Genomic DNA, 16,471 nt, shown 5'->3' with positions numbered 1-16,471 from the left:
CTTGCTGGAACATGTCCAGAGGAGAGCAACAAAGCTGGTGAGGGGTCTGGAGCACAAGTCCTACGAGGAGTGGCTGAGGGAACTGGGGTTGTTCAGCCTGGAGAAGAGGAGGCTGAGGGGCGACCTTATCGCCCTCTACAACTGCCTGAAAGGAGGCTGTAGTGAGGTGGGGGTCGGCCTCTTCTCCCTGGTAACAGATGATAGGATGAGGGGGAATGGTCTGAAGTTGCGCCAGGGCAGGTTTAGGCTAGACATTAGGAAAAACTTCTTCACCGAAAGGGTTGTCAGGCTCTGGAATGGGCTGCCCAGGGAGGTGGTCAAGTCCCCATCCCTGGAGTTATTTAGAAGAAGGGTAGATGTGGTGCTTAGGGGCATGGTTTAGTGGTGGGATGTCAGGGTTAGGTTAAAGGTTGGACTCAATGATCTTAAAGGTCTTTTCCAACCTAAATTATTCTGTAATTCTATGATTCTGTAGTATCTTCTAATGCAGTTACATGCAGCACAATTTAAAATCAAAGACTGGTGATACTCCAACTCTAAATCGGTTAAAATAATGCTATTAGATCTATCGTATGTTCTACAATTTAATTTGCCTTTTAAAGATTCAACTGGCAGCTGCTAAAGAGTGGACTCAAACAAACTGTGACCATCCTGTCCTATGGAACAGATTGATAAAATTTAGTCTGGCTTCCCAAAGGCAACAAATTACGTCTATAAACTGCCAGTAACATGAGATATATCTATCCATACATTTTTCTAACAATACATACATGGGTAAAAGTCCAGCCAACAGCTCTTGGAGAAGTTTTAACAACACATTCGACAACTGTCCCTTCCTAGAAGTATTGCATTTGGCAAATCCCCCCTAGGGAGGCCTAACAGAGTTCTGGATCAATTTTCTGAAAAAACATTGTGAGAATTACAAAGTAAAAATACACAACTGTACATGAACACTGTTGCATTTATTTATTTATTTAAATTAACTTATTTATTGGCTGCAACAGCCTAGAGGTCAACAAATATTTATTACATCCTGAAGTCACTAAGAAATTCTTGATCTGCCAGCAGTACTATACACAGTTTAAAAATAATAATACCTCCTGAAACTACTCAGGATATTAATGTATTATCTTGTTAGAGCCTTTTAAAAATGAAAATGTAATTTAAAAAGCCCAGACAGTTCTAACAAGAATGGTTCAATCTATTTTAGAATTGTTTTGCAAAAACACATAAGCACAAGCTTTAGCCAAGAGTGAATATAAAAACTGATTAAAAAATGCTGAGGTGGGATTTTATAGTGAAACTGATTGCTTCTAATCTCCATGTCCTTCTCACAAAAGGAAAACAATTCCCTTTTCTTTACAAATTTTAAAAAGATTTCAGACGGCCAAGATTTTTCTTGATGCTATACCAAAACTAAAATTAAGTCTTCGATGTACATACTTCATAATACACAACAGATTGTACAGTAAACTGCAGGAATCTATCATTACCTGACGTTTTGTCTCCAATGTAACCAGCAATAGTTATTCCTAATCCCTGGTTGTTTTTAGTGAGTTCAACATTGAATTTCTCCCCATCTTCACAGCTATCAACAGAAGCATCTGCCTAGTAAGAAAAGTGTGATTAGAAAGGAAGCTTTTTATTTTTTCTTTAAAGATCCACTCTGTTCTTCAACGTCATTAACACGTAAAGTTAGATACAGAAGTAGAAAGAAAGGACCAACTTTGCTTCTGCTCTAATTTGTTATTCAGCAGAGAAACTAGACATAGGTAACATTCCTCACTGTACAGCGATGCAGGTCACGACCTCCCCGCCCCACTGCCCCTGGGATATTACCCTCTAACCTATAAAATCATTATTTGATGACTAAAATGACTGGTGAAATTTGTATAAATTGAACAGTGAACCTCTTGTCCAGTAAACTACACAAAACATTATAATTAAACGCTGTAATGTGTAGCTTGCTGCCCTTCTGGGACCTTTTCAGAACCAGCTTTAGACTGCTGTGTTATTTAAAAGAAGGGAAAATGATCAAAATTATATTTTGTATTCTATTTGTTTAAATTCCTGTTCAATAATTATAGCTATTTTTTTCCTACGCAGACCAGGTTTAAAACACAATAAAACCTATTTCTGCTGGGGCAACTGTGCTTCTTGTTTTTAAAAGAATTAAAAATTCTGATTTAGAAAGTATCAATTATACTTCCAGCTACTTAAATAATGACAATCTCCACTAACACCTACTACAACCCTCTAAATTTCAATAACAAAGAAATTTTGGGGTAACGAATTTATTTATTTGTTGTTAATGAAAGTACAATATATATTAAAAGCCCATTTCAACAATACTGCTTTTGTATTAAAGGAAAAAAAATCAACATATAAAACTCAATTTCAACTTTTAAAAGTGTTTTAAAAAAATTTTCATCTTTCAGCTGTCTAAAATAGATACTTAGCACTTCCATAACTGATATATAACAGTGTATGATTACATGTACAAGGCTTCAATTTCATTGTATTTATATCAACATCAATATCTACACACTTATTTAAAATGTGAATGCACAAATATAGTACAAATCTAACAAGATCCTGCTATACTCCTATTTCATTCTCTCTCTTCTGCATGACAATTAGCAGCTGATATTTTTTAAAGTGCCAATACAGCAGCCAGGCAGATACTAACTAAACCCAGTTTGACTAGATAAGTATGCCAAAAAAAGACTTCAGGAAAGCTATGATGCTCCTTGTCAAAAGAGAATCAGACTTCAGTTCTTTATCTGAACAACTCCACCCAAAACCACAATCAAACACAAGAAAAATAAATTTCCACTGCTTTAACTACCTCTCTGCTTGATAAGACAGGATTATTTTGGCCACAGGTAATGCTGCTAAAAAACCTGCTCCAATTTCCATAATCTCATGAACCTACAGAGGACTTGATGAGAAGTGCCCATTTTGGAAACCATTCTGCTCTCACTAATAGCTTTCAGAGCACCATGAAGTCTAGACAAACCAAGCTATTTCCATCATCACCTTACTCCAGACCCAAATTAATGAGGCTTGCAGCACCAGCAACTGGGCGCTCCCTCCAAGAACAAGACTTTGTGCAGGCAGAAGCAGCTTAAAAATAGCCTGCCTCCTGCCAGGAGAGATGTATCATGAACAAGGTATTGAAAAAGATGGAAATGGAGAGTAAGGTGGCAAAAAAGTCAGATTTTGCCACTTGGTGGCTTTGAGCTATTTCCTCAGTACTATAAATCTTATACATCCTGCAGCTGCAGATACGGCCTTCAACATTGCTTCATGTAACCTCAGAAAGGCAAATACTAAAGAAATATACACAGATGAAATTATCAAATTCCTCTTCTGAGACTGCTGGTTTTTGGATAAATAACATTCGGGCTAAATATCGATCCCTTTGTCTAAAATGCAGCCAGGTTTTCAGGCCTCTGAGTGCTGTAAAGACACAAAAGTACCAGTCTGCCTCTCCTTTTAGATGCTCAGAAGACTCCATGCTAAGATTTACTTTCTTTGCTGCATAGCCACAAAAGGAGATAAATATATGTTTGGTTTTCCACAGATACCACTACAATGGACAACGAAAAATAATGGTAATCGTGCAAAAATTGTTAAGGGTTTTTTTCCTTCCAAATTGACCTATCTGAAATGTAATTTGTATCTGGGAAGGAAATGGCTAGAAAAACAACAGGAAAAAGTAAAACAAAATCTCTGTAAGGCATAAATTCTATCTAGCTGTAGGCTCAAAACCAACTATCTTTTTCTTCTCTCATTCACTTACTCCATGCATTCATATTTAAATGTATCTGGACATAACTATATGTGACAAAACAGTATTGTTCCTGGCTCCTACGAAACCAGGCTGTGCTGCAAACATGCAAATGACCTATTTCGTAAAGGTTTTGAGCTGACAGGACGTGATAATATTTACAGCATTTTTTAAGTGGCTGACAGTTGTAGAGGAGTAACAGCACAGAGAGTACAATCATCAGCAGGGGAATAAGGCCAGCAGCTGGCTGACGTTTTTTGGAAGATGTCTAGCAAATGAGCAATGCCAGGTGATGTAGGAAAGAAACAGCATCTGTGTGCTGGTTGGCACAGGGAGGAACTGTCTGATGGATGGCTGCAATGATATGGAAATAAGAAATGTTCCTGGAGAGGAAAAGGACAGGCGGACAGATAAATGCTACAGAGCCAGCTTGCTCTGTCTAAAGAAAAGACTGCATGGCTTCAATTGTTACAAATGTATTACTGCACAATCACAAGCAACCCAGAACCAGAATTTACTCAGATCATACTTGTGGAAGTCCTAAGCCTCAAGCCCAAAAGGCTTCAAGTGTATAGCTCCTTGCATTGTGGACTCGTGACATTTAAATTCTCCCAGATGGTCAGCTGAGAACACCACCACTGGGAAAGAAAATCCTGGCTTTTGAGAACACAGACATTAAAGGCATTCAAATAGCAGTTAAAAGAAAAGGAAGTTTGCAGTAAAAGTTTGCCATGAGTTAAGTATATTCACTGTTGCTTACTTGTTTCTCTGGCGTGGAGATGGGTACTGGTGTACCTGGAGGGACTGCTGGTGGAGGTGGCTCCTCAATAGGACCTCTTGCAATTACCAGTTTCACTCGATTTCCACACTGCCTCAGAACTTGTGCCACCTGCTCACTGCTCATTCCAGCCAGGTCTGTATCACCAATTTTCAAGATGTGGTCGCCACTACACAATCTCCCATGCTGGAGGAAGAATAATGATGAAAAAAAATTATTTCCATCCTGCCATTTCTCCCTTGTACCATACAATTAGAAAAAGACCACATAGCGCTAGTCACTTCTAAGACATATGAACCAGGTGGCTTTTTTTGGGTGCCAAGTCAGTAACATGGAGATGAAAAGTAGGTTGCCTAACAGCACACTAATTTTACTAGAAACTTCCCCAGAAATATCCAGGACATCCTTCTCCAAGCAGTCAGTCACCCGAGAACAGAAAAAAATGCATATAATTATGGTTACTACCTACTAGTATGTAACAACTGCATGTAACTTCCGATTTCATTTCCAAACACAATTCCAAAAGACAGCATACAAACATATATTGAGCTTTACACTTCTATTTAAAAATTGGTCCTCAGGAGTAACGTTCAAAATAAAATACATTTCTCCCTTACTGTGATCCAGTTATTTATTATTGCTTTACACTGGGCTACTCTCCTAATGATTTACCTTTAACCAACAAAAAAAGCTTCACATTAATTTAGCCCATATGAAAAGTATTAAAAGACAGCTCTGTAAAAGGAACCCCATCTACCTGCTCAGAGAAAAGAGTGCGGCAGCAAATACTGTCCACACATTTCCAGGCCCTGTTACCAGGCCACCACTTCTGTGGTTGGAAGACTGACCAATCTCTGTGCCTGTTCAATCCTCGACCATTATTAACGCAGTCCTAGATACCTGTCCAATGGGACAAGCTTGAAATGGGCTGTGATCACCAAATTAAATTCCCACAAGCCCTTTGGGGAGGAGCAGAGCCCGTGTCCTGAAGCAGACACATGAAGCCACATGCCTCCTCCAAGCTTCAGTAAGCCCAGTGGAGAGAAGCAGATGCTCTTCTTAGCTGTCTGGGCAGAGCAAGTAATTGTTTCACATCCCCTCTAGCCTGGGATTACAACAAATATACACATGACAGAATTAGGAGTCTAAATGCACCTGCACCCAACACGTATAATGTAACAGGTTTGAAAATGAGATTTAGAGCCTAATCCAGCTTTTACATTCAAATGCACAGATCCCCTGCACTAAACACACCTTTACTGAGGATAAATTCCTCCACTTGCTCGCTCTTTTTTACACTTACAAGGAAAAAAGCTACCACTACTTAGTGTGATTATAAAAGTGAAGAGTGACTTCACACCTTACTGAACGGTCAGCAGAAGGGTAGGTTGAATTTACCTGATCAGCCACCCCTCCTGGGAGGATGGTTTTAACAATCACTCCAGTTGACTTTCCTCCCACTATCCCAAATCCCAGACCTGAGCCATCGTTCACCAACTCAATGGTCTCCACGTGCTGCCAGTGAACCTACAAGGAATAAGCTTGCAAATTATTAAAACAAGGACATATCTACTAAAACTTGCAAAATATTTCCTCTTATTTCTTGGGTATGTTTTTGAATAAAGGAAGGTGGGAGGAGGTTGGAAATATGGGACCTTTCTAACTATTACTATTAGGCATAAGATCACATAATATTTAAGCAATAAATTGCTCATTTCATAACAGTTGGAATTTCTCTGGTACAAACCAGAGCTGGGTAGTGGGTCAGGCCTTTCAAGAACTTGCTGAATGAAATTAAGCAGCAATCTAGGCCTGTCTGCTTCTATGCCCCACTGCTATGGGGGCACAGAAGCAGATACCACTGCTAGGAAATCTCACAGGACTGGAAATTAAAATCTTCAGATAAGGTCATGTTTGTATTGGCCATTATAACAAAGCAAAGGAGGAAGCATAAACACAGTTCAAGGGTTAAGGCTGAAAGCAGCATGAGGGATTGAGAGGTAGGCATTAGCAGAATTGCCCCCTGTGTAATGAACAAAGATTTCGGGGTTGTCTGATGTCAACAGCATGGGACCGATGACAACAGCACTGCAATGAAGTAGCTCTGATTGCTGGCTTCGTGTTCTGACAGGAGTGAAACTGCTCTGAAAGAAAGACGAATGGTAGCTCGCTTGCATGGGGCGGTACTGAAGGGACGGCTGGAAGCTCCTGGTATTGCTCATCCTGAAGAACAAACTACATCGTAAGCTCATCTGAAATTTAAAACCACAGCTGGTGCTCCGCCAGGTAGGATCTTGAAAATAAGCAGTTATTTTGCAATAATCAGGGTACTGCAGATTCAAAGCCCTGTAGTACCTGTTTGGGAATCCACAGTCTTAATACAAACCAACGATGACCAAGCAAAGCCTGAAGAAAAAACAACAGCTCCAGATAAGCTGCTTTCCCTCAGCATTTGAAAGCGAAGGGAACACAAGGACTGAGAAAGGCATGCATGAAAAACCAGAAGGAGCTGTGGCAGGTTTGAAAGGAACATGTTTTCAAGCAATGGAATCTGTTTGGAGAATACGGAAGCAATCACATAGAGGAAGAATTCCAGGAATACTGGAAGAGAGGAGGCCTCTCCTATGTGCTGACAGCAAAAGTTAGGCCATCAGCTTTATTCCTGCACACAGAAGAAAAGAACAACTCTGAGATTCTTTCACTAAAGGTTTTATGCTAATGATTAAAATAAACACTAAAATAGCTGCTTTTTCAGAGTGATTGCTCCCTATACTTCTGATTATCAACTCCCTTAAAGCAGAGCCACAGATGACTGAGCAGTGAAACCTATAGAAACTGAAGATAGGCCATTTCATCCCAGGACAAGCTATTGCATGAGTAAGATACCAAGAAGAGAAAGTGCAGTTAGTATCACCATGTTTCTCGGCGATGTTCTCTACACCCAGAAGGGCAAAAGCTTTCAAAAGAAAGGAAATGCAGCAGAAATGTTTTCAGAGCATCCTAAAGCATGTCCCTACACATGGCATTTTGATGGTTCTCTCTCATTGCTTTACTTCAGCCTCACCACTAACAGACAACAGAGAAGCAAACAGAGAAGCGCCCATCCAGCTGGTGGTGCAGATCAGACTGCAATGCCTCAAAAATGTCTGTTTGCCCAAGCAGAAGGCAAAGAGAGAAAGTTTCTGCTTACTCAAAATAAAGCTTCATAAAGTAAGGTAAACATGCTGTATTTGCATTGCTGGATACAGAGAATTTGGCAGATGGGAGGAAGGAATACGTTCAAGATCAAGATCCCCCCAGCAAGCCTGACTATTTTCCACTCTCTGCATGGAAAAAGGTACAACAAAAATAAATAGAAGAAAACCATCCAAGAACTGTGAAGGAAATTTACATACAAGTTACAAAAAAAAGTCTCAAATTACTAGATGCAGTAAGTGCGTATAAGCCCAGAACTGAATACACAGACATCTGGGGTATATACTCACCGGGTTGGAATGGGCTGAAACTGTGCTAGCAGCAGATGGAGACCGGGAAACTACAGGACTGATGAGCTGAGGGAATGTGCCTCTGGCCACAACTAGCTGGACATTATCTTTTGCTTTCTGTAGGATGCTGATAGCCTGTTGATGTGTAATTGTCTGATCAAGGGCTTGTCCGTTAATAGCAAGGATTTGATCTGCTTCCTTCAGCTTTCCATCTCTGCCACGTATGCGTAAACAGGAAGGGGGGTGAAAAAATAAACAAACAAGAAAAACCAAAGAAGTGTTGCCACAGAACTTACAATATTTTGACAATTTTCCAGTATTTTTAATAACCTGTTCTCTATTCCCCCCACTTTTTAATCTCTCCCTGCAGTTTTGCTGAAAGAAGCTGATACGGCACCCTGGTGATCGCTTCCTTTGAAGCTAATCCCACTGCCACTCTCCCCTGGCTACTAACCCCCTAGCTAGCTTTCTTCTCCCTGTACTCCCATGCGAGACTAAGCATATTAGATCTCAGTTGCTCCCAACCATAGCCTGGGAACTTATGTTTATTCTTGACTTTGAGCCTTTTGCTTAACAGACCAAGTGCTCCACTTTGTTCAGTGTGCCCATTCTGAATATTCATCAAACCGTGGAGTGGAACACACTTTCATCAAGATGTTACAGAAACAAATTTTGTTTTGCACAAAACCAAGGGGGGGGGAAAAAAAAGAAAAAAAGAAGAGGAGGCAGAGAAACAGAAAGAAAATGATAAAACAGATCCCTTTTAAATGAGGGGGAAAAAAGCCCTGAACAAATTAAAAAATAACTCTTCACTTTCTGACAAAGGAAGCACTACTGTAAAATTACATACTGAGTGCTTCCCCAGACCTACTTCAAAAGAAGTGTACGAAGCCTACACAGATAAGTTACCCTCTGTCTCCTCCACCGCTTCTATTGCTTCTGCAACAAATCACCAAAAAACTCTGGAGTCTCATCTTCAACATCCCGAAGTGCCAATGCTTTGAAAACAAAGGTCAGCAATGAAAACAAGGGTCGCTATTACACCAGCTTTTGTAAGCACCTACAGTGTAGAAGCTGAGGTACTCAACAGCATTCAGGAGAAACACTGTTTAGCTTCAACCCATAATATTTCACTTGTGAATTTGAATTGTTTTTTCAGAGTGCTCTCAAAGACTTATTACTGCCAGGGCCTTTCTGAGTTATGAGCCCTGTAACAGCTGTTGAATGTTTCCCTTCTCGCCAGTGAATCAGGCAGGGCCTGATTCAGTAAAGATAGGTCTCAACTCCACGGAGTAAGAGAAGTAAAAGCAAAGACCTCTTGAAGGGGAAGGCAAAAAAAAAAGTGGAATTTAGGCAGATTAAAAAATATTGTAATGGCATAGAGCATGCCACTTCTCGTAACTGAATTAACTCGGTAGGCCACTCTCTGCCCTCTGTTAAAAGGACAGAGTTCAGACCACAAATAATCACAAAATTTCTCCCTACAGCACAGTGAGAAATAACATAGAGACAGCTCAGCCACCCCACACAACATACAGCATATACTATGAAGTAGCACCTGCCAGGACTCTGATCAGCAAACACACACAGTGATACTACCCCACCAGTCTGCAGCAAAACGGTGCTGGTGCCATTCGCCACTGAGTTCATTTGCTCCTTCGGGCTGTTCTTACAGCAGAAGTTCATTTCTCTCAACACTGCTTGTGGAATCAGGATTGAAGTCTTGACTTAAAAGCTGGGTTTTGCACCTGCTCAGTGGGACACTACCTAACAACCAACCCTGCTAGTTAGAACCAATCTTTTTTCACCAAATTGTTTTTCAGTAGATTCAAGGATGGCAAAATCTATATTTCAGCTTTAAAAGCCATGACACAGAACAGTAACCTCTTCATCTTCCCTGTTGGAAAGGAGATATTATAAACAAACCACAAAGGAACTACATCTGTAGTTTCTAGAAGTTCAGAACAGATCATATGCTGGTCTGTTCCAATGTTACATAAATAATAGTAATAAGTAATTTTAAATCTGCTATGATGCGTATGAGAGAAATGTGCCCTTGTACCACAAAAGCAATGGCAATAACACAACTAAATTCAGTGTCATATTAACACTTGGTAGAGTAAAATATTCTGGTAGTAATCTTACCTATGTGCCACACTTCCCTCCTGGATTTCTTGCACAAATATTCCTAGTTCTCCCCTGTTTTCACTCTTGAGTCCCACAACACTGAAGCCCAGACCTCCACTTAAAGGTTTAATAAGCTCAATGGTCTCAACAAGACGACCCTGTCCAGTAGAAGGAAAAAAAGGTACAAATGTTAAAAATGTTGAAAAGCAGCATTAATGAATGTGGTAAACAACCTGGAAGTAAGTTTCTAATTTGACAGCTACAGAAGGAAAAAGATACACTAGCTAATAACTGAAACATTGTTGTTAGGTTCCGATTTCCCGCTATCATACAGAAAATTATGAAAGATTTGCCAAATAAAGATTATTACAGCCCAGAAGAGGAAATCAGGTAACAGCACCTAAATATACAGTTTAGGCTTAGTAGTGACTAAACTAGGGTATATGTGTCTATTAAATTTTGAAGGGTACAAGCCAACTCTCAACTAGAACTGGAAAAAGAGGATGAATTTCAGAAAGAGGGAAAAAATAGGACTGTGCAAAAGGCTCTCCAGGAGAGCAGGAGAAGACTTCCCCTGTTTGGCTCTATTACAGGGTAATTAGAAAAATGTTAGAATATATGCCTGGCCATTCTCAGCCCCAGCCACTGAAGGGGCTCGTACATCATTTCTGCCTACCATAGGAAGGCAGTTAAGATTACAGAACCGTGTGTAGCAAGGCCAAAAAGGAATTTTCCATCTTATTTCCAAGCAAGTCACAGAACTAGCTTTCATTAGTTATGCATACAAGAGCACGGTCTGACAAAGCATCTCCCTCATACGCAGAGCGGCAGTCCTGCAACGAGCACAGAAAGATAATGGCATGCAGATCCGTGAGAGGCACACTGCCCAGCGAAGGACAGTAACTCAGCAGTGACAATGTCAAGGCTACTCTTCCAACTGTTTTCTCATTTACCAATTGTTCCTCAAATTAAAAGGTTATTTTTATTTTATATAGCAAGTGAGCTCTTGCTTGCTTAGTAACTCGATTGATTTTAAATAAACATACATATATTTTAATCTTCCAGATAATCACTAATCCACATTTTGTGGTAACCAGAGGACATGCTTACCTGGGACATATTTCTGATCAGCTGCTCAAAGTCATCACTAGAGGACTTCCCATTAATCTGAGGAGTAATGGATCTCATTGATCCTTCTAGCACATTAGCTGAGCTGCCGTTCTGCTGAGCCAACAAATATGACTCATTATGTGGCAAGGACCCCACATTCACACCATGATGTAGAAGCTGGGGGAATTCACCAGTGGAGTGTATGGAAGGTGTAGTATTTACCTGTAAAAGATCAATCGCAACACAGATTTATAGACACAGCAAAAACCTCCTCCTTATCCAAAAGCATCATGATAGGCCAACTGGTTGTTAAAAATAGTTGAAATCCCAATTCGCAATTTTAAAAAGACATTTTAAAGAGAAAAATTATCTTTAATATCGATAATCATTGTAAAGTTGTGAATTATCAGCATAAAGCACGAAATCGATGAAAATAATCTAAAATTGTTTTCCATACTCTGCCTAAAATTCTTTTGTTCACATCAGCATAGCAGCTTGAAGTACTCCAACATGATGATAGAGGTAAACAAGTATGAACAAGCTTTTTCTACAGCACCACTATTTTTAAAAGCAAATTTATCAATTATTTTACAAGAAAACAAAAAAAGAAGTACGTGTATTTTGATGAAAAAAGAAAGTAACCTCACCAGCTACACAGAGAGCAAATTTCACGGGTCAGGGTTTCTGCACCACTATGCACTACGCCTGGCACACTAACCACAATTTAGGACCACAATGTTTCAGCTTCAAATGCTATTCATGGTTTTACAGTGCAAATTTTCTAGCATTCTGCACCACAAGACAAAAGACTGGGATTCTGCTTCCTTGAAGTTTTATTCTGAAACTTCAAGTATCAACAAAGAATTTCAGAACTGTAAGAGTATTCTAAAATGTCTACTGCGCCAGTCTCAACTGCTTAAGCATGCTACTTCCATTTATTATGGTTTATTATATCATTCTCTCAACAGCCCCATCATTAAAAGCGTCATTTGTTGAACACCTTACGTGCCTGGTAAAACCCTGAAGTTATTGAAGAAATACGTGACAGCACTGGAAAGAAAAGTCCTCAACAGCACTTAACCTGCTCTGCCATAAAAAAATTGGAAAGAGGAAAACCAAGATGTTAGGAACTCAGTGATTTCCATCACACTGATTATGTTCTGTTGTCCGTATTTGTGAGGAATCACTTGGGTTATGTTTCAAACAAATCATAATGCCTAAAATGTACACACAAGCACTCTCTTTAATCACATACAGTCATTTCAGCAAGCCTGTAAGGCACAGGTAGATAAGCCTTGTTTCACAGTTCATTACATGTAACAACACCCAGAGACATAACCAAATTCTGCCCTTCCATGAACGCAAGATTTCACCTTACATTATATGCATGGATCTGAAACTACAACAAAGTCTATGCCATGCTGCATTTCCTATCTGCATGAGTCCATATAATAGGTTAATGCGCTTCCACCTTCACAATGTCATCCACTTCAATGTATAAAAGTGTATCCCTGAACGTGGTCAATTGATTCGCTTCATTTCTTGTTCTCCTCCACCTTCAAATCTTCTTATACATCCCGCTGTCATGTTCCTTCCCGCAAAAAAAATTGTCATGGGTTAAATTATTATTTATAGAAGTATCAAACACCCCTGTAATTAGCTAGTCTTGAACTGCTTCTATTTAAAAATATTTTTAGATTTCCACAGCAAGATAAAGCAGCCTAAGAGTGTGAGATGCAAACCCAAACTACTTCTCATGTGCAGTCAAAGGCCACAGTATACGGGTCTGTACCACAAATGTTACTAAATCATGGATATACGTTGATTTTTCTAAACTGCAGTGCTCACTGTGCAGAATAGCACTGAAACGGCCCTTCAGGCCGAAGACTACCATCCTCAGAGCTCACTTGGTGAAAGGAGTTGCTACAGAACTCATCACCTGGCTCAGACAAAGCCAGCAAGGTTAGCCTGAACAAGCAACAGCACAGTATGAGCAAAACCTACTAATTTTGCTCAATGTCGATTAGTGAGAACTCACATAACCTCTTAGGTGCAGCCTTTGGAGGGTAACCTCAAACTAAGCAGGCAAGGCTCAGCAGCTGAGAGTGGTAATGACTCCAATACATGAAATCACTTCAATTTCATTTACCACCGTTCTAAGCACCGCATTACTCTGTCTTGGGACACTTTTAAAGTGGCAGGACCTTCCTGAGGTTGCATCCTTCAGGGTGGCAGAAGGGGAAGGCTCACTGGTATTACTAATACTCCTATAAAACCCAGCTGTGAGTGAATTTCCCACTTTGAATGGAGTCTGCAGCCATCTTTTAAGACAAAAAAAGGGAAAATGAGGAAAATCCTACAATAATACTACGACCAAAATTTGAGTCTATATACAGAAAGCTAGAACCCATTCTGCTTTACAAAAAGCGAGCCATGCAGGCAAAAATGGACAGAAATGGAATGTTAAGGTACAAAAACTGACTGTAGCTAAGGAACTCCTGCTGTGCCTACCCCACAGTCTATTTCCCTTCCACCCTCCTTCATGAACTTCACTTTAAGTCTTTTGCCATGTTACCACATCGTTTGCAGACTGCTAACATAGAGACAATCCCAGTCTGTGAAACCTCTCTCTGGATAAAGTCAATGTCCTTCCTGTATCTAGAGCAGTCCTTCACACAGAAATGTGTAGGGAGCCAGTTGCAATGCTGGAAAACTCATGCAATGCACAAAAATTAGATGAAGCAAGCCACAGTAATCCTAAGATATGACATTTTTAGAACAGTATGAATGATAAACATGGTGTTTACATCATGGCATTGTTCTTCTCTAATATACAATAAAACACTTTCCTGTATGCACAAACAGCAAAGAAAAACGATGGAGCTACACATCGAAAATGAAAGCTTACTGAGTACAACACATTGCCCTTATGAATTGTATTACATGCCTCCTCTGAATCTAAAATACTTCTTGTGACACTCAATATCCCATACAGCACAACCTGTACAGCAGAGGAGCTCTGTGCCCATCCTGTACTGCTAGCACTGCTTAGCAGAGGACGCTTTAGGCAGCTCATTTCACTGTAATGTTCAAAGTGCAGGCTAGCCACAACAGGCACATTAACTTCCACCTGAACACATGCCCAGTATCACCATTTTCTTCTTTAGGTAAGTCTGAAGGAGTTCTTACGTCAAGATATGACAGTCTTCTTAGGGATTTATGTTTTTCTCTCTGGTAGAAAACAAACATCCCCATGCTAAAACAGAAGTGGCACCAGGCCAGTTCATATTTTAGTTTTACATTGTATGTTTTCATAGACCTAATCCTGTTCAAACTGGCAATGTAGTGCCCACCTTCTCAGTCTGATGTTTCATCCCCTGTGCACACTTTTGTGAGCTGGGACATCACTGCAAACACAGGAACTGACTGACCTCTCCCATTCCTTCTGCCTTCCAAAGCCCTCACATAAAGTGGCTTCTGATTCGTCAAACTCCCAGAAAAAACAGAACTCTAAGAAAAAATGTCTACAGACAGAATAAAGTTTTGTGTATGTGCGTGTGCAAAAAACCCTAGATTTCAGAATGCCTCCTCTCCTGAAACACACACACACACACACACACACCCTCACTTTAAAAATACTTGTTTTATAATGACATTTATAATGATCCTAAAGGTAGAAGTTCAGAATACCCAGACAAATTACAAGCAGAAATGTGATTACCACTCTCTTCCTTGACCCCACTGAAATACAGGCTTATAGCATATAAAAGTTGAGAACAACTCCTGTATATTCTTGCTAACCACAGAAGAATAGGTCATTCCAGGGGGAGCAATAAACTACAGGTGGAAATCTTAAAACAATGGTGCTCTTGTGGTTGCATGAAATATTTTTCATAACATATAAATTGCACTACTTTCCAGTAATAAAATCATCATCATTCCATCAAGAGGTAGCTTTATAGCACTGTTGATTGTGTAACTACAGTATGAAAGAATATTGCTTTGTTTTATAATTTGGCTTATGCTAATTTTCCTTGATTGGCCTCTCCTTGCTGTATGTAACATCTGCAATGTGGACATACTTTGGCGTAAGACAAAAAGAAAAAGTCACAAATACCACCAAGTATGATTAAACTTAGGTTACAGTTGCATAGACAGGCACTAAATGCAATCAAATAGTGCTTACGTGCAGCTGCTCAAAATATTTTTTTAACAAAAAAGGAGCTACCCAAGCCATGCCTGCAGTGCATCAACATTTGAAGCAATGTAGTCAGCATTGCTAGGTCCTCAACTTGAACAATAACAAGTTCTCAGTGTTTCTGCACTCCAGCCATTGAGACCTGGCCCTTGGAGACCCCAAGAAGCACAGGGCAGCGTCCTGAGCAGCAAAAGGTTGGCTGCAACAGCAACCGTACTGGAAGCAATGAAGCACAAGCCAGATGCCCTGCCAGCCCTGCAGGCTTTCTTCTACTTCTCCACTTTATCCACTTCTCCACAGTTTCTTCACTTCTTCCCTAAACCCACTCCAGCGCAGATGCCCAGCTATCCCATGCAACCCAGTACATACTGCGCTGTGGGAGGACTCTTCCCTGCTACCACACTGTGAACGAAAAACTATGGTCAAACTCACAAGCAAAAAAAATCCGAGGAATGCAACCCAGACAAGGGAAGGGTATTTTGTTCTGGCAGAGCCCTGACTGGAGTGGAGGCGGGAGGAGGAGGGGAGGAGGAGTTGGACAAGGGAGAGACAAAAAGGAAAGGAACAGAAGTGGACTTGCCAACAGTCTGAGCATTTTCTTTAAAATATTTTACAGAGCAAAGAAAATATTAATGAAAAGTTCAAAACATCACAATCCCCATTTTTCTTTTCTGTCATTCCCTTATCTTCAAGCAATGACACTGCTCTTCAGCATGAGAAAATAAGCATTCACTGAAAAATACGGATACAAAGCTGGCTCCCCAGCTCAAGTGACTAGTAAAGTCAGGACAGTAATTCTCAAAAAATTCTCAAAAAACCCAGTCCACACCACTGCATTTAACACAAATACAAACTCAAGAGCCTCTTGTTACACACACACCAACGATGAAGGGGATCAATTTCCAATTAACACACATTAAGGAAATGGGACAGCAAATCTGAAACACCTCCATGCATGCAGAAACATGCACTTTTTCAGA

The 16,471-nt window shown here is 40.1% G+C and overlaps 1 protein-coding gene across 1 annotated transcript in view; it reads right to left on the bottom strand.

Annotated features, from left to right (window-relative positions):
• MPDZ (multiple PDZ domain crumbs cell polarity complex component) overlaps positions 1 to 16,471 on the bottom strand; it is a 93,072-nt gene that overhangs the window by 73,183 nt on the left and 3,418 nt on the right. Inside the window, exons 3-8 of the mRNA XM_009640050.2 lie at positions 11,294 to 11,515; positions 10,202 to 10,341; positions 8,057 to 8,270; positions 5,970 to 6,098; positions 4,554 to 4,757; positions 1,494 to 1,608 (exon numbers count right to left, since the gene is read on the bottom strand). Of these exons, the coding sequence (XP_009638345.1) occupies positions 1,494 to 1,608; positions 4,554 to 4,757; positions 5,970 to 6,098; positions 8,057 to 8,270; positions 10,202 to 10,341; positions 11,294 to 11,515 (1,024 nt within the window). The remainder of the gene's footprint in view (positions 1 to 1,493; positions 1,609 to 4,553; positions 4,758 to 5,969; positions 6,099 to 8,056; positions 8,271 to 10,201; positions 10,342 to 11,293; positions 11,516 to 16,471) is intronic.

The sequence above is a fragment of the Egretta garzetta genome, unplaced genomic scaffold, assembly GCF_000687185.1.
Source record: "Egretta garzetta isolate BGI_Z169 unplaced genomic scaffold, ASM68718v1 scaffold175, whole genome shotgun sequence".
In the NCBI taxonomy this organism is placed as follows: domain Eukaryota; kingdom Metazoa; phylum Chordata; class Aves; order Pelecaniformes; family Ardeidae; genus Egretta; species Egretta garzetta.
The sequence above is the reverse complement of the archived record's forward strand: the minus strand, read 5'-3'. Positions and strand labels throughout refer to the sequence as shown.